The 20,733-nt window shown below is 44.8% G+C and overlaps 1 protein-coding gene across 4 annotated transcripts in view; it reads left to right on the forward strand.

Annotated features, from left to right (window-relative positions):
* Nucleotides 1–20,733, forward strand: part of PLEKHM3 (pleckstrin homology domain containing M3) — an 82,399-nt gene that overhangs the window by 809 nt on the left and 60,857 nt on the right. The window contains exons 1-4 of one of the 4 annotated variants that reach the window (XM_017735636.1): nucleotides 5,995–6,212; nucleotides 7,709–7,855; nucleotides 8,612–9,471; nucleotides 17,103–18,038. In XM_017735636.1, coding sequence (XP_017591125.1) covers nucleotides 8,814–9,471; nucleotides 17,103–18,038 — 1,594 coding nt within the window. In that variant the 5' untranslated portion in view covers nucleotides 5,995–6,212; nucleotides 7,709–7,855; nucleotides 8,612–8,813. Of the gene's footprint in view, nucleotides 1–86; nucleotides 236–5,994; nucleotides 6,213–7,708; nucleotides 7,856–8,611; nucleotides 9,472–17,102; nucleotides 18,039–20,733 lie in introns of those variants that run through there. The other 3 variants (XM_017735638.1, XM_008634684.2, XM_017735637.1) reach the window with 3 other exon arrangements.

The following is a 20,733-nucleotide window of genomic DNA, read 5'->3' on the forward strand; positions in this document are numbered from 1 at the left end:
TAGGCACAGGGTGCTGACATCCCTCTCTATTTTAATAGCCCGGAGTATGACATAATGCCGTGGTCTTCTTACCTTACAGTAAAATTGCTTCTTTTAAGAAGCAGGCACCAAGACACAGACAGTGGAATTATACCTTCTGGAATCAAACAGGCCTGACAAGAGTCTCTGTTATGTGGGAATGAATGTATGCTAGCTGGAGCATCAGCAGAAGTGGTAGGGTCACTGGCAGTGTGAGGTAAGATAAGGGAAGAAACTCGACTGTACATTTGTGTAGGGCATCATGACTTTCTCCTGATCTGTTCTGCAAATATGCACAAATAGCCGTCATCCCACAAAGTTTTATAGGCAAATCTCATTTTCAGCATTGCATACCATGCTAAGTGACTTCAAAAAGTTGCAATGTGTAAGAATAAGCCTCTGAATCTTAGTGGGTCCAATGCCCATGCACTTTAAGCAACAGTAGTTTTCATCTTGCCACTTTTACATCTTATTTATCCAAAATTAAAGAATTAAATTTGGGACTTAAATCAGAAATCTAAAATTTGAAACAGAGCACTGTATAGTGGAATGAAAGTTCTTATCAGTCTATAGTAGCTAGATACATCATTCTGTCAGGACCTTACCAGACTGAAGTCAGGTTATGTGTTAGCATTTCAGTATCATCAGAAGCCTTGACATTTCTACAGGGCTTCTGCTATGATTTTCTGTAATGAAGACGTAGTTCAGTTTAGAACAGAGCAAGCACTTGTGCTGAGTAGTCACACAACTCTGTAGTGGTACCTGTGGTTGCAGCCATCCCTCAGGGTCAGCTGTTGTGGCACGGCTGCCAGGACCTGAGCACTTGGACCGAACTTCAGAATGATTTGGATCATTGCTTCTTTTCCTTCTGCCAATTTATGTGACAAACCACTGTGGTCCTGGCTGTTTGAAAAACAAGAGAAGAGCTTAGTTCGAGGTCTGAAATGAGGTTGTTATTAAGCACTGTATTTCCATCAATGTCAGCATGCAGCCACTAACAGTTATGGGAAATCCAGGTCTCACTGTAGAATGGCTTGTACTGTCCCAGGTGATTCTTAGGGTACTGCAGCTGGAGAGAGGAGTTAGCTCCAGTTGCAGATCTGGGTTACTTAGAAAGCTGTGTGCAGTACAGATTTGGATGTCAAGTGTATTTTCTTACTGCTGTGCCAGGATCTCAGGGAAGAAACGGTCTCTTGTGTTCTTGTGGGAGATGCCGTGTTTCTTACCTTCTTTTGGGCCTCTGGGGCAATGCAAGCTGTTATTTCCAGCTGTGCTTTTTACTTCTGTTCACAGCTCAACAATGGCAAACTGAAAAGTCTTACTTTCTGAACTTTAAAAAAAGAAAAAGTATTTAAGGACTGACTGTCTTTCCTCTTCAACCTAGTCCTAGGAAATGTGGAGTGAGGAGGTACTTATAAAATTTCAGTTAGCATTAAATGGAAATGTTTTGGGTTTTTTTAAAGAAAAGTTTTATTTCACCTGACATGTACAAAGTTGCTCCACATCCTAGCAGGAGCCAAACTGCTCCATAGAGGCAGATACAATTAGAAGTATTAGACTGAGTCATGTCGTTTGTTGTTTCCTGCTTGTCTAGTTTAATCATGTTTTGTCTTGTACTGGAAGAGTTTGTATTGCTCCTCTTGGATACCCTGTTCCCTGACAATTTCTGTACTCTGTGCTGAATTCAGGAGGTGTTCTGTGGTTTCTGTGTGCCTTGGCAGAACAGGCAGTGTTCGAATAGACAAGGACAGCATGTAAAATCCAAGTTATACAACTTTGGACAAAACTGGAGTATAAGCACAGAAATCATTCCCTCCCTTGGGTTGTTATTTGAGGGTTCATGTGTGTTTAAGACCACAGATCCATGTCTCAGGCCAAATCACTACACTGCTTTGTTCTTTTTGTCCCTGTGGATTTTGTGAGGTTGGGCAGCCACCAGGCAGCATGCAGAGCGGGGTGGTCTGGATTTCAGTCTGATGTGATTTAAGAAAGTGCCACGTGCTGATGGGTTTGGCTGGCTGCAGCCTGGGCTGTGTGTCACCACCAGCTACTCCCCTGTGGTCGGTCTGCTTGGCTTTTTCTTCCTTTCCATGCTAAAGGTCCTTCATCCTTCATCCCAGTCCAGCTGCTGAGATTTTAAATGGTTACTCATCCCCAGGAAGTGATACAGCCCTTCATTACTTGGTGGTGCTCCACAGCCAGGCGGGATGTGTGTCAGATGGCTGCAAGGCAAATGAGTCAGTGATAAAAATCTTGGGAGAGCTGTCCAGCAGTCGGTTTCTGGAAAAGAAATCCTTCTGGTTGTCTGTCTTCCGCCACTCCTGGGTGCTCCTCAGCCTCCGGCCCTGCTTTGTTCTGGTGCAGGCTCTTGTGCTCTTTGCAGCATAGTGTTTTTTGTGTTTTAATCACTGTTTCCGAATGGCAGTTAAAATTAAAGACAATGTATCCTGTAAGCACTGTTTATTGTGCATTGCTGTGGCTCATCACTGGATGAGCTGCTCTGGAGCTGTGATATGTTAGTTCTCCACACGGGGAGGATGCCTGGGGAGCTTCCTTGTTAGAGGCACTGGGTGAGATCAGCAGCCGGGAAAAATCTGTGCTTCACAGAGCCAGACTCGTGTGTCCTTGCTAAGGGTTTGCTTCTCCTCAGAGAACATGGCTTTCTTCTTCCTGCCTGTTTTCACTTCTTTCTTCAGTTCATCTTCTTGCAATTGATGAACTGAAGGAAGTTCGGTTTCTTTTTTGTTTTGTTTTCTGTAGAGTAGAAGACATCACCACTATCTTCCAGCTTGACTGTAATTAGGCTCCAAGTTAATTGTAGCTGTTCCTGCTGTTTGCCTCTCCCTGGGTCAAGCAGACAGGATGTGAGAGCTCTTCTTCATTGATAAGTGTTGGTAGTTAATGTCATCCTTAGGCAAACGGGGGTTTGCAACATGGAGATAGTTATGCTTACATTCAGCTACCCACCCTTCACCTGTAGCCAAGCATTCCTGACCAGGAAGTCTCTTTCTCCAGTTTTTGTGAGTTTTTCCTGAATATTGCCAGTGGGTTTGTGCAGGAATATCAGTCAAAAGGTATTTTTGTGAGACACTTTAAAGTTGGGATAGTCTGAAAAATTTAATCTATGACTTTCTCGGTTTGTCTGTTGGGGAAAGAGGCCTTTGGAGAGGGGCTTTAAAAATGTGATCTAAGGACAATTGACCAGGTGATGTTGAACCAGCCATTGACTATCATATGGCAACCTTTTGAAACTGTGATCCCCTGTATATGAGGAGTTTCCTGTAGTTTTCTCTTCTTTGCGAGGCACTGTAAATTTCCTCCAGCCATTGAAATGGTGAATCTAACGAGCTTGTGTGCTCTGTCTCACTTGATGTAAACAGCAGTAGGTCATCTGGGGTTTTGGAATCACTTGGGAAAAGGCTTTCCTTGTGCCATGGGAACAAATACAGCCAGGATCCAGGAGAATGTGATAGCTTGCACAGGGACAGAGTCCCAGCTGATGCTCACTCTGTACGGTTGTCCCTTGTGAAATTCCTCCTTATCGGTTGCCTCTCCAAGATGAGTGTGACAGGCAAGCAGGAGTGCAGCCTTCAGCTGCTGCTCAGAGAACTGGCTATTGCATTGCCTGGGGTTCATAACCACTTGGAGTGGAAGCATTTTGAACCAGGACTGCTCTTTGATTACATGTGGATGGCACACAGTGCAACAGTTCTGACTGGGGATGCTGTATGCTGAGGCTTCATCCACAGCAGCTATGATACTGTGCTTCTGTACAGCTGAGGGAGAGGGGGCTCTGCCTGGGAGAGACCAAGGTGCCATCATGCTTTGAAAGAGCTTCTGGGCAGAACAAGATGGAGAGTGTTTGCTGGGTCAGCCTTGCTATACTGCAAATAAAGAAGGCATCAGCTGTTGTCTAGTTGCAGCAGGGTGGTGCTGGAAAGCGGGCACTCCACAATACCTGTCACTGTCAGCTCTTCAGCTCCTTGTGCAAGCACTCCGTGCCAGTGATGTGCAGACCTGCACAGGCAGTGGTAAAGGCTGTGTGTGTGACGGCCATCTGTGCATCCTTTTTCTCTCTTCTGCCCACTCAGGTGTGCCCACCTGACAAATACAGCTCAACTTCTTAACTGTTAGGGAGCACGTAAGTCATCAGCTTCATAGCTTTTTTCAGGGATTCTGCACAGCAGAGCCTGGTTTTCAAGGATTGTCACTAAGTGTGTCCTGTTTAGATTCAGGGCAATACTTGTCTGATGTGACCCACAAAGCAGATCAGAAATCCTTGTAGCAGCAAAACCTGTAGGTTGTGATTGTGTGAGGTACCACTGGAAGACATTCAGGTTGCAGTCTGAGGTTGCTCAGACTGACAGGTAGAAAAGCTCAGTTGGTGCTTAGCTGCTCCAGCCCCAGTGGATTGTATTCAAACAGAGAGTGGATCCACCTCTTCTTCAAATGACCTGTTGTTCAGGTTTGTTGCAGCCCATAAACTGGACTGTAGTGGTCCAGGCCTGCAGCATAAGACAAATGAAAGTCCCTGAGGCGCCTTGAATTTGCTCTGCTACTCAATTATTACCCAACTTCTGTTTTCCTTCTTGGCCTTGGAGTTTCAGCCCACAGTTGTAATGTGGTGTGAGATTACGCAGAGCTGGTTCCTGCAGCAGGTTCCAGTGCATTGAGAAGGGGATAGGGCAAGCTCCTCAGTGTCTGAGGGACCCCTGCTCTCTATTTGCATACAGGTAGCTTGTAAAACTCCTCTTGTGCCCTTGAGATAAAATTCTCAGAAACCCAAATCTTTGCCAGGAATTTGAGCCCAAGAGTCATTAAGAATCAATGAGACTTGAGGGACTTTATATATTACCTGTCTTTTGCTACCTTTTACTGACTGAGAGCTCCTATAACTTATGCATTTTCTCATGAACATCATTGATTGTGGGTGCCTGTTGTGGTGGTACATACCACCTGCGAGATTTACTTTCTGCCCTTGCATTTTCTATGCTGTTTAAATTTTGCCATGCAATGCTTGGATATTTTCCATGACCCATGAGGATCCAGAAGACGTATCAGGAAGTTAAATGATCTCTTCCAGTGTATGTTCCTTGGCATTTGTCATACATGATTTTTCTCTGCTGTCAGACTGTGCTGTCACCTAAGTTAAGTCCATGTGGCTTCTCCAAGGGAGGTAATCTTTACTAAACTGAACTTCAGTGTCTTATGTGCTATGACTAGTAATCCTTGCTGTTTACCTCAGCCATGTGAGTAATGGGGCCACTATAAACTTGTAATAGTAAAGACTACTCATGTTCCAAATGCACATTAATTATCTGACTGCTGCTTGTTCATGCTGGGCAGATATACAGAAAACTGTTTTTCAGCTGCTGCAATTCCTGTATCCAGCAGTTTTTGCTGAGTACAATGCAGCATGTTCCTTTATCCTTTTTTCAGTAAGACTGGTTCCCAGGGGCCTGGATGAGCAGAGATCCATGTTTATAGTTGCCCATAGCTACATCAGTCTTTAATAGTTTGGGCTGATGCTTCTTTCTTCCTCTCATATTCACTGCCTTAGACTGAATGTCTTTGGAAAATTTAAGGTGTCTCAAGAAACAATACATAAGGCAATACATTTTATAGTAACTTAAAAGGAGTTTAAGTTATGCCATTGTTTGCCTTTTTTACCCTTCACATGAAGGAAGTGATTTTCACTGCTTTCCCTCCTGGAGGAGATTCTGATGAAACTTTTTGCTGCCATGTCAGAGTTTGCTTTCACTTGGCACCAAATCCATGCAGACATTTGAATTAAATTTTTGTTGAGTGCCACTGTCAGAAAGTGCCTAATTGTGTTTATGAAGGATACGTGATTGCAGGATCCCAGTGCTAGTGGGAATTACTGGCACAACTCTGTTGGTGTAGGAAAGGATGAGCCTGCCACCACTGACGTCACCTTTCATGTCTTTATTGAGCAGGGCAAACAGACTAGTTTGGAAGGTATGAATGCTGCAGTTTGTGAACCATGTGATACAGGGGGGGCCTGTCATCTTGTCATGACTGTGTGATTCAGCACCCTACTGGATATGAGGTCAGTTTGTAGTTTGGCATCACCACACTCGGCTGCGTGGCACTGGATAGCTCCAGTCTCACAGGATCCAGAGAAACATTCAGCCACTTGAAGCCTCCGGCATTTAAAAATGAACTTGTTAAATGTAAGTGTCAATTTTTATCCCTTGCTTTCCACCTTTTCTAGTGACTTAAAGAACAGAGCAACATTGTGTCTGCTGTCACTAGAATGCTGCAGTGGCGTGTCACTCTCTTCTGGAGTGATTGCCACTCCAGTTGTGTGAGGGAGTGTAAGGCTGCATTCTCTGCCCATCCCTATGAGGTAGCATCTTCAAATGGACCAGGCTGTAGCCTTCACTGCAGGCCTATGGTTATGTTAGTGCTAGTTTTGTTCAAGTGAATGCCTGTTGCAGTTTGCAACTTCAAAATACCATTCTTGCTTTAAAAATATGCCACAGAAGGACGTAAAGTAAGTGGACAGGTTGCACCAAATTATGTCCCTTAGGCTGTTCGTTGAGCTCCCAAGCTCTGTGGTACCAGGGAGCAGAACACTGTTTTGGGGCTGCTGGCAGGAATGAGCTTCAGGAGTAAACTCCATGCTGCATAAGCTGACAATGCAGATGTGCCCAGGATGACTTAATTTCCCACTACTGTCAACTGGCACAGTTGCACAGCTTTGCAAAGAGTCTGCTCCCATACTGTTCTGATTTGAAATAACTCCAGGTCTGTTTTGTTCAGCCCTCTGGTTGTGGTTTTGTCTCTACCTTCAGTGTCTTACTCTATGTTCACTTGTTGAAGCTGATCCTACCCTGGTTCACTATGAGACTAGCAAAGTGAATCCTTGCAAAGAGATAGGGGGAGAAAGATCTCAGTGTAAAGGCTCGATGTTCCAGAGTTGTGTATGTGATTAGTTATTGCTTTCGAAAGTTACTTAGTTGGAGTGTCTTTGTGGAGATCATAGTCTGAACTGCAGATCTGTTAGGAGGGAGGGTGAACTGCTGCTTTTGAGCACAACTGTGTCATGGCTGGCTACGATGGAAGCAGGGGTGAGAGGACGCCACTGGGGGATTGTGGAGGGGATTGGTTTGTGCTACAGAATTCTGTGCCCCCTTCTTGGAGTGCTGCTGGCCACCTTCCTCTCTCCCTTTGGCTTGCTATAGTAAAGGGTGCCTATTTAAGCAGCTTTCCTAATGGAACTTAGGCTAATAGACTGTTCTGGATTAAAAAAAAGCCACCTTAAATAGAAGTATTATCTGGTTTTGATGCTGTTTAATAGATGTTTTTTCCTGCTAAGTGTAAATCTTCATGGGTCCTGGTAGCACTTCGGCAGCACTTACAAGCTAATGAGCTGCTAATTATCAGCCCAGCCTAGGCTAATTAGTTTTGTTTAGGGTGTATTAATCTAGGCAGAGTTCTGAGCTAATGCAGCTTTGCTGCTTCTGGGACTTGAGCTGATGTGTTCAAAACTCTGACTTTAAGCTGTTCTGCATGTACAGGCTCTGGGTACTGTGATTTGTTTTAGGAGACGTGAGGGCTGTTCTCCTGCCAGTACAAATGCCCAGTCTCCAGGTCCCAAGAACTTGCAGGGTTCATTTGACAGGTTACCCCAATTTAAACATACCTACCATGCATTTCCTTTCAGCATGGCAGCACTGTGGATGGAGCTTCAAGAGTGAGAAGCTGTATGGCAGCAAACTTGGTGTGACAGAAGTCAGCAATGGGACACCCCCTTACTGCACCACAGGGAATAGAAACTCTCCTCCTTTCCTCCTTACAGGTGTAAGCTCAGGTGATGAATACAGCTCTCAGTAGTTCCAGCCTTAAATCTCTTTGCTTGTCTTATGTTTTGACTAGTTAATCAAGAGTTTGGAAGTAAAGATCTGCAGATTTGAGACGGTGCAGGATATAGTGTATTTTGTTTTGCTGGTAGGATGCACTGTTTCTCTGGGGCTTAGGTTGCTACATGGCTTCACTTAGGTTCACGGTGATATTCTGGAAAGAAACTATATGCAGTTCTGTGCAGCAGCCTTGTAGCACTGGTTTAATTGATAAATATCACAGTTCTGTTCATGCAGACGAGTAGGCAAAGAAGCCGCTGTAAAACTCATGCTGGTCTCCATAAAATTGGGAGTTCAAGCAATCTAGGACAAAAAGACAAACTATTTGAGGCTGGTTGGCCTATTTTGCGACCCTGTAGTTTATCAACTTTTTCTTAGAGCCCTAAGGGAAACTGTATGAAGCATTCCTTAGGTGGCTACCTCTCAGTGCAGCTTTCTAAAACTTGGTTGATAAATCACTTTGGTTTCCTGTCATCTGGTGCCCCATCCTGCTCTCTGCAGCTTTCAGTTCAAAAAGTGATTACACACAGAGTTCATACAGAGTGTGCAACAGAAACCACAAAGGGTTTCTGCATACAAGATAATATTGGTGCCAGTTGAAGGACAAAATTGAATGAAGGGGCTATGACTGTGAAAGGAGTCATTGGATTAAACATATTTACCTGGGAAGACTCTTAACTGATGTGATGTTTTGTGTTTCTTTACAGGTACTCTTCATCACTATGAGCTTGTTTTTTACAGGGAACATAGCCCACTTGTTCAGTGGGTGTTAGGTCTTCCCTCTGAAGACAAATTGAGTTGGTTACTTCCTACCACTATGGTTTGGGGTTGGTGACTGTATTTGCCCACCACATCTAAGTTCATGGTGTGCCAAGGACTGATGTGAAGCAGGTCTTTCTCTCAATATTGATGTGGTATCTTCTTAACACTTCGCAACGCCTTGAGCCCACAGCAGCAAAGGATATGGAGGCTCTTGAAGTGGATGACATTAGCCCTGCCTTGGAAGTGACTGAAGACTTTTTCAATAGTTTTGATACTAAGCTTGAAAAGATTGTGCAGCCCTCTGAGGTGTATGGTGTACAGGAGGTCCCTGAACTGGTTGGGCACGAGGTATTTGATCAGATAACAGAGAGCAGGAACCTGAGGAACGTCGCCTCCTTAGCCAAAAGTAGCCTCATCTGGGATCACTGCAAAAATGGCCTCTTGGAAACCAAAGCTCAGACAGCGTTCCCTGGTAAAGACCAACTCACAGCACAGAGGAGAACAGCTGCTGATAACCTTGCTTGGGCAGGGGAAGGGGAGACCACGGCTTTTAATATCTTCAAGATCTGCCAGCGGCGGAGAGATAGGCCTCGCTCAGTGAATGACATCCTGGTGCAGAATGAGGAAGCCTCCATGTTCAAACCAGGACACAACAGGTCACGCTCTGATATCAGCCATGTAAACTGGGGAGTGGTCTTCACAGGCACCTCCCTGCAGCAGCCACCTGCACCTGGTCAGGACAATAACTGTGCTCTGCTCTCCTACCTGGCATTAACCAAGGGAGAGGACATCCAAGGAAACACAGGTTTGTGCTGGTGCTTTGTTTCTGTTTATGTGAGGAGTTTCCTGTTTGGTTTTAATATTTGTCTTGAAAGAGGAGCTGGATGTTAAAACCCACAAAAATACCACCCAAAACCCAACTGTGAGGTAACTCTTAAAAGGAGAAAAATCAGTATGGCTGTGTTGTCTTTGATGTGGCTCTGTGTGTTTGCCTGCCTAAGGATCATTTTTTAAACTTGATTTCTGTTACGGTTTAAAAAACTGAGCTTGTTTTACTTTTTGCTTCTATCTTGTTCAGTTTGACTCAAGAAAAAAAAATTCATTTGCTGTGTATTTCTGATCATTTCCTTGATTGATTTTCCCAAACTTAAAAAAAGCTTTGAATGCTGAAGTTATTGGAAGAATGGCAAATCTAAACAAAAGCAGTTCTCATAAAGTGAAAGAGCGGCCATTAAAAGGAGGGTGTACAGAGCTTTACTGTAAGGCCTGAGATCTCTGCTCTCTTTAAGTGATGTTGACTGTTCAGTCCATAAACAACAGAAACTAAAGCACTCAATTTGTCAATATTGAGCCATCCCTGCCAGCTTTGTGAGGGGTACAGAAAGTGTTGTTATTAGACGGGGGCAGGCATCTCCAGTGAGCCATATGAAGCGGTGTTTCAGCAAGTGATACTTCTTACTTTTCCTTTCCTAAGCACTGCACTGGAAGAAGTTGTGCTCAGGGCTTTGGAAACACTGACCCAGTGTCTCCATCCCTGTGATTTATTTTGTAGATGCCAGAAGTGGACTGGGCACTTACGAAGAAGAAAAGCAGCTAGTGCCACAAAGATTTTTATAATCTAAATAAAGGCAGGGCTTAACTGAAAATCAAGGGATTGTGAAAGCGTGCATGTATGCATATGGTGGATTGACTCCAGTTATGAGTAGGTGGCCTGATAAGGCTTAAAACGAACTTTTTGTGTTGGCTTTTCCAGGTAAGTCAGCTATATTGAAACGTGAAAAGCAGGTGCCTAAGTGTGTTTGGGGAGATGTGTGCGTGTATAAATACATATAACATGTAAGTATGTATAAGTGTATATATAGGTACAAACATGTAGGTTATTGTGTTATATTGTGACATAGTTGCTATATCCCAGAGAAGGGTGTTCTTGGTTGACAAAAGCAAGTATACCTGCTATTATGTTTGTTTAGGGAGATATATTGCTTCTTGTAGAGTGGGGTCTCTGTTCTATATCCTTTCTATGGAAAGGACGCAGAATAGAAGTGCATCCACAGGTCTGGAGACAGAGCTCTTAGTTTTTGTCAGCTGTATCCTGAACATCTCCTGGGTTGGACTTGATGTGTAACAACTTCATGTGCCCACAGAAACTCCATTAAAATGTAGCCATTGAACGTCCTTACATGTCCCTAATAGTGTTTTAAGCTTAAGCTGTGATTCTGTGATATGAAATTCCCATGGACCCACTTCTCGAGGTTGTCAGTGCTTGCTGTGTGCCCTCCAAGAGCCTTTCTGTATGGAATGTTTGAAGGCAGGGGTACCTTCTTTGAGGAAGGAGAGCTTCTGTACTCTGAAAATACACTTTTTTTACCTGTTTCCTTTACCTGTTCTGCTCAGCTGCTCTGCAGGTTTTACAAGGTAGCCATGCTATTTCTTCCCTCTGTGTTTACAAGAGAGCCTCACAAAGAGTTTGCTGCTACTGTGAGCTGAGCTGAAAAGAGAAGCGCAAAAAGGAAAGTACTAGGTTTTGCAGATGTGTGTATCTGTGACTACTAATTATTCTTCAGAAAAGATGGAAGAATGTATTTTGAGGTTGGATAAAACCTGCTGCAGTGGTTGAAGGGGTCATAATGGCTGCAGCCTTAGGAGACATCCCTTTTCAGGGTTTTAATCCAAATTAAATGAATGCAATGAGATACTGAGAGGACCTTCAGCAACTCCTGTTGGTCGTCAGTGCGGCAAAGGACTTCCCTCTGGAGCCTGCAGAGGTCTCCCAGTCCTCCGAAGCTGTCTCAGTTACTGCATAGACGAACTCTTCACTTTTTTTTTCCTTACCTTCATAGTATCCTCAATACTATGAGCTTATCTGTTCCTCCTGCTTGCTTTTTTATAGAATCATTTAGATTTGAATAGACCTTTAAGATTATCTGCTCCAACTGTTAACCCAGCACTGCCAATTCCACCACTAATACAAGTAAAATGACACTGGATCCTTTCCATGTGCTGAGAAAGAAAAGGAGCTGAAAAGAAGCTGTGCCTTTTGGGGCAGTATCTTCTTAGGCCTGCTGGTAAAATGGCTCATGTGCTAGAAATAAACCCTGTTTGTGCTATGAGACACAAGTGGGAAGCAGAGCTAGCAAAGACAGAAGTTGTAAGCAAACTCAAGGCAGGCTCTTGTATTTCTGGGCATGTGGCCTGGCAAAAAAAGAGAGAATACTTCTTCTGTAATATATGGTGAAGGCTGGCTTGGATTTTTGAAACACAGTGTTTTAAACACAGCATGGTTTGATAGTTGTGTGGATGTTATCTTTCAAACACCACCACTCCTGGCAGTGTGGGTGCTATAGTACTTTTTTCAGGTAGCTGTTTGGTTTGCCTGCTGTGCCTGTGAGCTTGGGGAGCACTAGAGCTGTCACTGTGTTGAGCACGTGCACAGTGACAAACCGAAAGATATGTATCTGCAGAGCCAGGTGGGAAAACAGGTGGGAAGAAAAAGACTGTATTTTTAAGTAGGAAGATAGTGGACATTGTGGATCTGAGGCACAGTTTGTCCTGATCAAGCAAATCCTGCCAAGGTGACTAGCCCAACCCGATTTGAGAGCATTTTAGGTCCCAAACATGTTTTGTAAAAATGCTCAGTTTTGTAAAAATGAGAGAGGAAAACTATTGACAAAAACTCTGTAACTTACACTCATCACTTACTAAGCATTAGAGAATTCAGAGAGGAGTGCCCCTCAAGATGCAAACTCCTCACAAACTAGGCATCTCTGCTTCTGCTCTTTTCCAAGTTACTTGGAATGACTGTTGTCAGAAACGTTTGGTGGAAAAAGAGTAAGTTTTCCTGCCATGCCAACTGAGATGCAATTACAGTCAGTTGAGCGTGTATCTTTTGGACATGCGGATATAACATTTGGCCTCTCTCTCCAGGGATGCTGGTTGCACCAGCTGCCCCCAAGTGTGGCGAGTGGTAGGTGGGTGCTAGGCTGTCCTGCTTTCAGTGCTGTGTGCTGGGTTCCTACCTGGGACAAGCGGGAAGTTCCCAAGGGAGAGGAGAGGTGCTGAGGAAGATAATTATTCTGTCCCCAGCTGCTGAGTCTCTCTTTGTTTTCCTCTGCCTTCTTCCACCTCTTTCCTTGAAATTATAACTCCAGGTGGCTCAGATGTGGGCCATTTACTGTGATTATTTACTTTTTTTGCTCTTCTTCAATTTACTCTGCCTATGTCCATAAGGAGGAAAAGAGATGCAGTTTCGGTTTGGAAGGTGGATAGAGAGATGGTGCCATTTGCTCTCTGAGTAAGAAGATATTATCTGGCACACTGCTCATGGAGGAGATGAAGGAGCAGAGCCGTAAGGTGTGTGTGTATGTGTAGCATATGGATTCAGCCTGTCTCTGCCAGCATCTATTGCCCTGACCTAAACAATACGAGGCATTTGAATGTTAATCAAGGTGGCTGCTGGTTCTGTCCCAGTTAGAGCGAGAGCCACTGGAGCCAATTTCACAGGGCTTGAAGGGAAGGAGTGGGGTGAAGGAGGGAGAGGGGAGTGCCTCTGTGAAAGACAGGGAGAGAGATAGCCTTTCTCTAACTCAACAAAGGACAAGCAAATCTGTGTGCAGATGAAGGAGGGGTGACTGGGGGAAGGTTATGAGTTGTCTTATTATGGAGAAGCTTGAACTGTCATCTGTACTTGATGGAAGCGAGAGAGATTGCAGTTGGAGCTGCAGAAGCGCTGCCTCCCTGATTGGACTAATAGAAAGGGAAGATGACTCTAGAATGGCTGTCCATTATCTGCACTACAAAGGGATTAGTGTGGGTTTCAGAGAAATTAATGGCTTTTGAGTTAGCACAGAAATACTAATGAATGTCAGGGCCAGAGATGTACGGTGAACAAAATTGGTTCTCTTTTAGTGTGTCCATGTGTGTGCATATCTATCCATTTGGGCTATCAAAGTGTGCTTTTTCTCTACCGTTTTGGGTTATAGATTAGTCTTCCAGTTTTCGTACTTAGCTGAAATACTCTCAAGTAGTTTATTGATATGCAAGGTGTAGTTATACTGACCTTTTTAGACCTAGTGCCAAAGTAGCGATTTAAAAAATTTTTGTTATGGTTTTAACCATATCTGCAGGAAATCTTTGTAGATGGAGTGCTTTGAGAACGGTGTTAAAACCAGGCTCCATTCTGAGTATTTGGGTGAATGGGGAAGCTGAGGCTGAGCTGTCAAAGTGAAACCTAAGTGCCTCCTTTTCATTAGTGTGGCTGCAAGGTAGCATCCTTCCCCCATTTTTAACCCCCATGAGATTTCCATACTGACATTAAGTATATCAAACAATTACTTTTCGCGTATGTTCATTAAGTTTAACTGGAGCTTGTCTACTTAATCCTTTTAAATCCTTCAAAGTTGGTCTTTGCTGAAGAACTGGCAAAAGCCTTTACACTGCTGCTATTCTGATTCTTTCTCCTGCCCATAGAGGAAACAGAATTAGCTACAGGAGTACTTCCAGCCAAGGGCAGGAGCGTCTTCTTAGAATGAAGGTTACAGTCCAGGGTTGCACCAGTTGGTATCAGAAGCCCCTGGACAGTAACTAAGTTCCTCAAATTGTCAAGGGTCCCTGACTCTGCTTGTGCTCCAGGAGGACAGACAGACTCACCCCTTAGCCAGCAGTGGTGAGAGCAGTTTGGTCAGCAATCTTGGCTGTATTAGCTGGGAAGCCCAGTACGGATGGGGATGGTAGTTTCCAACCTGGTTTTGTTTCCAAGCTTCATCCAGTCTAGATGTTTCTGTTCTCTTAGCTCTGTGTTGAAGACATCCTCAGTATACTCAGAGATGGTGTCTAAAGCTTGTTAGGGCGTGGCCTGTTAACATGAGTGTAACTGGTTAAGCTGAGATGCTGAAAATGTTTTATGCCTCCAGCTATCCCTGTTTCAAAGGCTGTCAGCCCCAGGGCAGAAATCTCGAGTAGAACAGCTCTTGTGTTGCTGTGGTCTGTAATGCTGTGTGTTAAGGTCAATTGATGCTGATTTTTGTTGTGACCTAATTATGCTGGGGAGTGGATGAGGAGCTGTTTCCAGGTGGCTACCTTGCTGTTGTGCCAGGAATAGCAGACTCCAAGGGAGATGGACAATCGGAGGCAGTGCCCTTTACTTGTGTCTGCTAATTCTGTCACTGTAAGTCAAGACGCATCACAGGTACCCTTACTGGAAAGGTGAAGTAGAGCTCAGATGGGAGTAAGAGTTTGTTCCTCAGGCCTGGGTTGTTTTGGGGTGCCAAGTGTTACAGTTGGTACTCCAGTGTGACAGTGAATGCCTCTGGATTTATGCAGGGACCAACAAAAATTGCATAGAGCCACATAACTAGCCCAAGATGAAAATATGATACTTGCCTGTGGTGGCTGAGGTGGTGCAAACCAGATTGGAACAAATTTTGCATGGAAACCTTTTTTTAAATTCAGAAATGCTTTAGATAATTCCTTTTAAATTCGCATCACTTTAGTGCCTGGAGTAACTTGTGTATGGTTGGTTGTAGGTTTCGGGGGTTCTGGGGTCCTGTCGGGACGGCCGGACGTAGACGGTAACGGATGGAGACGAGAGATCTCTATAGGCAGGTCTCGGGTTTATTGTAAAGGGCGTGGGTATTGGGGCACTGCTCAGAGCTGCTAGACTCAGCTCTGAGCAGGCCCAAGAGAGCAAGAGAGTGAACGGGTGAGAGAGAGAGTGTAAGAGCAAGAGTAAGAGCAAGAGTAGAAGTGGAAGAGAGAAGTATGAGAAAGTCTGAAGTAGAAGTAAGTAAAGGAATAGAGGAGAAGTGAGAAGGAGAATGAGAATTGAGAAGTGAAGAGTCTGAAGTCCTGGTTACAATACAATAAATCATCTTCTGTACTGAATATTCTAATTGTCACTAACCAATCTAATACAAGATACAAATCCTATAGCATTTACATACAGCCTATAAGAGTTCTTATATTACCATAGAGTGTTACATCTTAACTTCTAAAAACTACTCTTTGGACCCCTTCTGCTGAGCTAGTAGGGTCTGCTCTGACCCTTGGACCTGCTTGCAAGCAGAGGGTATTGTTCCATCAAGAGGGGATTACCTTCAGTCGGCCATACCATTGTTTTCTAGTTGTTCAGTAACTAAGACCTGGTATTTCAAAAGTGGCTTTCATTTCGATGTCGCCTGTAGTTTTCATATTCCCAAAATCTTTTGTCAGGCAATCATATTTATAAGGCTTTCCTGTTTCATCTCCCAACAGTTGGTTTTCTGTGGATGAAGAAATTCCCCTCGACTTTGCCTTGAGCTGGGGTTTGTGAAAGGGTCTGCTCCGAAGTACCTGAAATGCTGAGATGCTTGGGTTTATGTGTTTGAATCTCTCTGGGCAGCCTCTTACTTTTCAGTTTTGGTTGTGTCTGCTACTCCTGACCTGATTCTCATAAATCAGCAAAACTCCGGAGTAAACAGAGCTGCACAAAATGTTGTGGTCCCAGGTCGTGCTGAAATGTGGTAAGAAGCTGCTGTGTTGGGCACAGTTCTGCATTCCCCGGGTCCGTCCAGGTGCCAGGTGCTGTACCCGAGTGCTGGCAGCAGGGCTGTTCCAGCCAGTTCCAGCAGCCCCTCCACAGGACACAGCTGTGCCCATCAGCCACAGGTGGGGCCTCTTTGGCAGAGCACATCTCAGAAAGGGCACAGCACTGACAGCTGTGTCAAGAGCAGCTGAGGGCCAGAGGATGAGAAAGTGCTCCAGCCCCTGGGGAGAACATGGTGGAGCAGGATCTCCCTGCAGCCCCATGTGGGATCCCATGGTGGAGTGTGGAGATTTCCTGAAGGAACTATGGCCATGGAGAGCTCGTGCAGGGGCATGTTTAACCTGAAGGACTGCAGCCCCTGCAGGGGAAAGGTGTGAAAAGGAAGGAGCAGCAGAGAGGAGCTGACCAGATACCACTATTCCCTTTTCCTCTGAGCTACTTAAGATGGGGGAGGCAGAGGTGGTGTGTGTGAAAACATGAAGTTGAGCGTGGGAAGGAACAGGAAAGAGAGGGTAAGGTGTTTTAATTTGTATGTGTTTCTCACATAGTCAAAATCTATTTTAGCTGGCAATAGATTACTTGATAGTATTATCCACTTCTGGACTGGGTTCTGGGAGACTTACAGTGTTTTGTTGCTCTGTCACTGTTGTCCTGGATGTCTCAGGAAAATTGTTTTGTTCCCTTTTTGTAAAGTGTTTTGGTACCTCTGGGTAAAAAGTGCTGTGTTCTCGGTGGCTCAAATGTAGAGTCAGTGCTTGTGTTTGATAATCGTAACCTATTAGATGAAGGCTCTGTGATCCTACCCTCAGATATGCTGTGTATGGGTAGGAGAGATGTAGAAGCTGGAATGATGCAGTAATTTGAGACAACTTAAAAAGAAGTAATTAATCGTAATATTCTCATTTTGTTTCCTCCAGAACACAAGACAGTGTTCCCAAATCTTCTGAAGAAGGGATACTTAGAAGTTAGAAGAGACAATGACAGCTACTGGCAAACCTGTTATGCTGAGCTCTCCCAGTACAAACTGTACCTGTATTGCTTGGACAGCAGTGGCAACCAGACACTTCCCACAGTGTATCCACTCATGCGTTTTCAAAGGGTCACTGTTACTGGTGGCATTGAAACCAAGGTGGTGGACACTGTCCTGTCAGACAGCTCACAGCTACAGCTGAAGGCAGAGTCCTCGTGGGAGACTATGGATTGGGGACAGAAACTTTGGGAAGCGGTGCGTGCTTCTGTGCCTGCTTTTACAAGACAGCAGGAGAAACTGGAGAATGTGCCAAAGCCTGAAAATAACAGTGACCTTTCTCAAACCAATGGATTATTAGAGAAGCCTATGGAGCTCTTCCTATCCATGAATTTGACTGAAAACACTAAAGAGTACCAAAATATTCTCAAATCAGGGACTCTTTACAGGTTAACTGTCCAGAATAACTGGAAGGCGTTTACTTTTGTCTTGAACAGGTCCTATCTCATGGCATTCCAACCTGGTAGGCTTGATGAAGATCCCCTGCTGAGCTACAATGTCGATGTGTGCCTGTCGGTCCAGACAGATACTCAGGATGGCTGTGACTCGTGCTTTCAGGTCATTTTTCCCCAAGATGTGCTGCGCCTGCGTGCAGAGACCCGTCAGAGGGCCCAGGAGTGGATGGAGGCACTGAAAGCAGCAGCCAATGCTACTCGAAGCTTGACTCAAAACCCACAGGTTACACTTAGGAGCAAACCTGGAGATCGGCCCTTTGGAAATGATCTTAGAAAGACCAAGCGCCAGTCTGTGACCACCAGCTTCCTGAGCATCCTGACCACACTGTCTCTAGAGAGAGGGCTCACAGTTCAGAGCTTCAAGTGTGCAGGTGAGCAATCAGGCTGCAGCATCTGCACCTACACCCCTTCTGCAGGAAAAGAAAATCACTGGAAAGAGCATGTGCGTGTTTTAGCAGCACAGCTGTTCCCTGCCTCTCACCGTGGCTGTAGTAAAATGTGGAGAAAAACCTGTGGGATATTCAGAGGTTCATCTGTTTTGATGAGCAGTGCTGAAACCTTAGATCCTGCACATACAGCAGTACATGGGCCAGGACTGCCCTACAGGGTGGCTGAGCTGTTTTCTTGATGCAGGACACTGTAGAGGTGCTTTAGTTACACTCACTTAGAAATTGTCTGCTCAATCAGAAACAGCTCTTTTGGAGAGTTTTTCTCTTGTATTATGGGAGCTGTGATGGTCCTGCCTCCTCCCCATGCTGCTTTGGGGTGGGGTTCTCATTTTGCTCTGGAACCACACGTGACTCAGGGGAGTATCTTTGTGGGCCCACGACCTGCTGGCTGGCCTGAATCCCTTCCAGGGGAGACCTGGGCCCTAGAAGTACTGGACTGCCCTCAAAATTTACTGTGGGTGCAAGCTGGATTTGTTGCTCTCTGGGTAGTCACCTGCAGGTCATGTTCCTGCTTGTCTCTTCACAGTGCATGGCAGCTGGAGCATCATGAAGGTCGGCATCATTGCAGTTTTTGGTTACAGTATTTGGGCTTTGCCTCTGTTCTTGGCCACATTTGTATGATTTGATGTCATTTTTTTATATTTTGCTACATTCTCTGACTGAGGTTCCGGAGAGTTTCAAGTGAATATTTTCAATTATCTCCTCTAAAATAGGATCAGGCCCTGGGATGGCAACGAAGTATACATGTCTCCAATGTGCAGCAGGTTTTAGTCTTGCTTTATGTAGTATGGGAGCAGACTTTTCTCTGGGAAAGGATGGGTTCCCTCTCCCAAACATGGGATGATCAATCTGTACTCACTCGTGTATTCCCTGCAAAAATGAGGTGCTCTGACCAGAGTTGCATGATGTCTTTTCCTGATACATCTGAGGCATTCCCAGTACTCCTGTGGTCTCTCTTTAGTCTGCCAAACTGAACAAATGTTCTTGTGCAGAGAAATGTGAATTGTGGAGGGTCTGTGGGAAGCTGGTCACTGGGATTCTCTGTCCCCAAGGATGGGGATTCACAGCACTTACTGTGGGAGCAGATCCTTTGCCACTTCCTGGGACCCTTAGAGCCGGCTGGAACTTGGAGCTGTTACCATGGTGCAAAGAAATAAGTAATATTAGTTATAACTGGGGAAACTTGTTTGGCTCAGAAAAGTTTGTGCTGAGGAGGCACACGAGCAAGCTGAGCCTTTTTCCTTGTTCCTTGCTCCCTGCGGGCAGTTGTGCCGTTCCGGGCATGGGCTGCTGTTTAACCTGAGGGGCCTGCTGTTGGTAATTACGGCTTGCAGGCATTGAGAGTGGTTTTCCCCAGGGCTGCTGGGAGGGGTAAGCTTGGAGAAAGATGAGGAGGGGGGAGGAAGAAAAGTTTTGCTGTGAATTCTTCAGCCATTTAGTGCAAATTCCTGTAATTACCGTCTTTGTGTCCTGTCCCAATGGCACATAATACAGCAGAAGCCTTTCCTAATTGAGACCTTACAGGAGGTACAAATCCCTCCTTTGTTCAGCCTGACAAATTAGTGCCAGAAAGTGGCAAGGTCCGAGTGGGAATCAAAGGCAAGCAACACAAAGATGGAACTTAAGGCTACAGTAATAACCCTCTCTAGTCCTGCAGGGGTGGGAGGGAAGGAAAAGTAATGACCAATGAAAAATGAAGGGGTTTTTTGTTATAAATTCCCTTGACATGACAGCACCTCAGGGCTGCTTTATTTATTTAGGAAAAGTGATTAAATAGTAATACAACAGGGCAGACCATTGTCTCTCAAGCTACCCCCCTTCCTACAGACCCCTGCTGCCTTGGCTAATTGATTGACAATGAACCTCTGATAAAGAAGGTTGCTGGGAGGACCTGATGGGGACAGGCTTTTTAAAATTTATTTTCTCTTTGCAGTCTTTGTGGGGTTCCCCCCTGGGTTTTTTTTTTCTGTTTGAAATGCTCTCTGCATCCCCCTTTCCTTTTCTCCCTCAGTAAAAGCTTTTCAAGGAATTGCTCCCAGACAAACAGCTGATATTCACAAGCAGGTAGGGAAGAATGTGAATGTCTGTGCCTTGCTATTGACAGGTTTATCTTGGAGTCTGACTAGCACTTTTCAACTTGTGATATAAGCCAGGGCGGTGGTGTCAGATGTAGTCATGGGGCAGGGAGGACAAACTGTTGATACACTGGAGTCAGAAGGGCAGTTTGAAAAAAGTTGTCTTGCTTGATCAGCAGATACAAAAGCTTTTCTCCACATTTCTAACTCTGTTTTACTGTTGTAATTTGAAAAAATGAATGATCAGGCCACTGATTAGCAGTGGAGAGGCAGGGGGTTTATAAATGCTTTTACTTTTGCGGCCATTATTTATATTTTTGGCTTAGAGAAAGGGTTCTGGGGAAAGGTAGGCAGTTATCCTGGAGGTCTGTAAGGAGCAAATATCCCCAGGTGCCCTTCACTATCGTTATTTCTTTGTCATGTGGCATCACTTTTCCATAGATGGGGAGGACAAATGGCCTTTGCCCTTGCCTCCTGTTTTTGCATAGCTTCTGTTCTTTTGATGTCTCTCTTTTGTTTTGCCTTTTATTTTCTTTCCCCAT

Source organism: Corvus brachyrhynchos, unplaced genomic scaffold, assembly GCF_000691975.1.
Source record: "Corvus brachyrhynchos isolate BGI_N302 unplaced genomic scaffold, ASM69197v1 scaffold255, whole genome shotgun sequence".
In the NCBI taxonomy this organism is placed as follows: Eukaryota; Metazoa; Chordata; class Aves; order Passeriformes; family Corvidae; genus Corvus; species Corvus brachyrhynchos.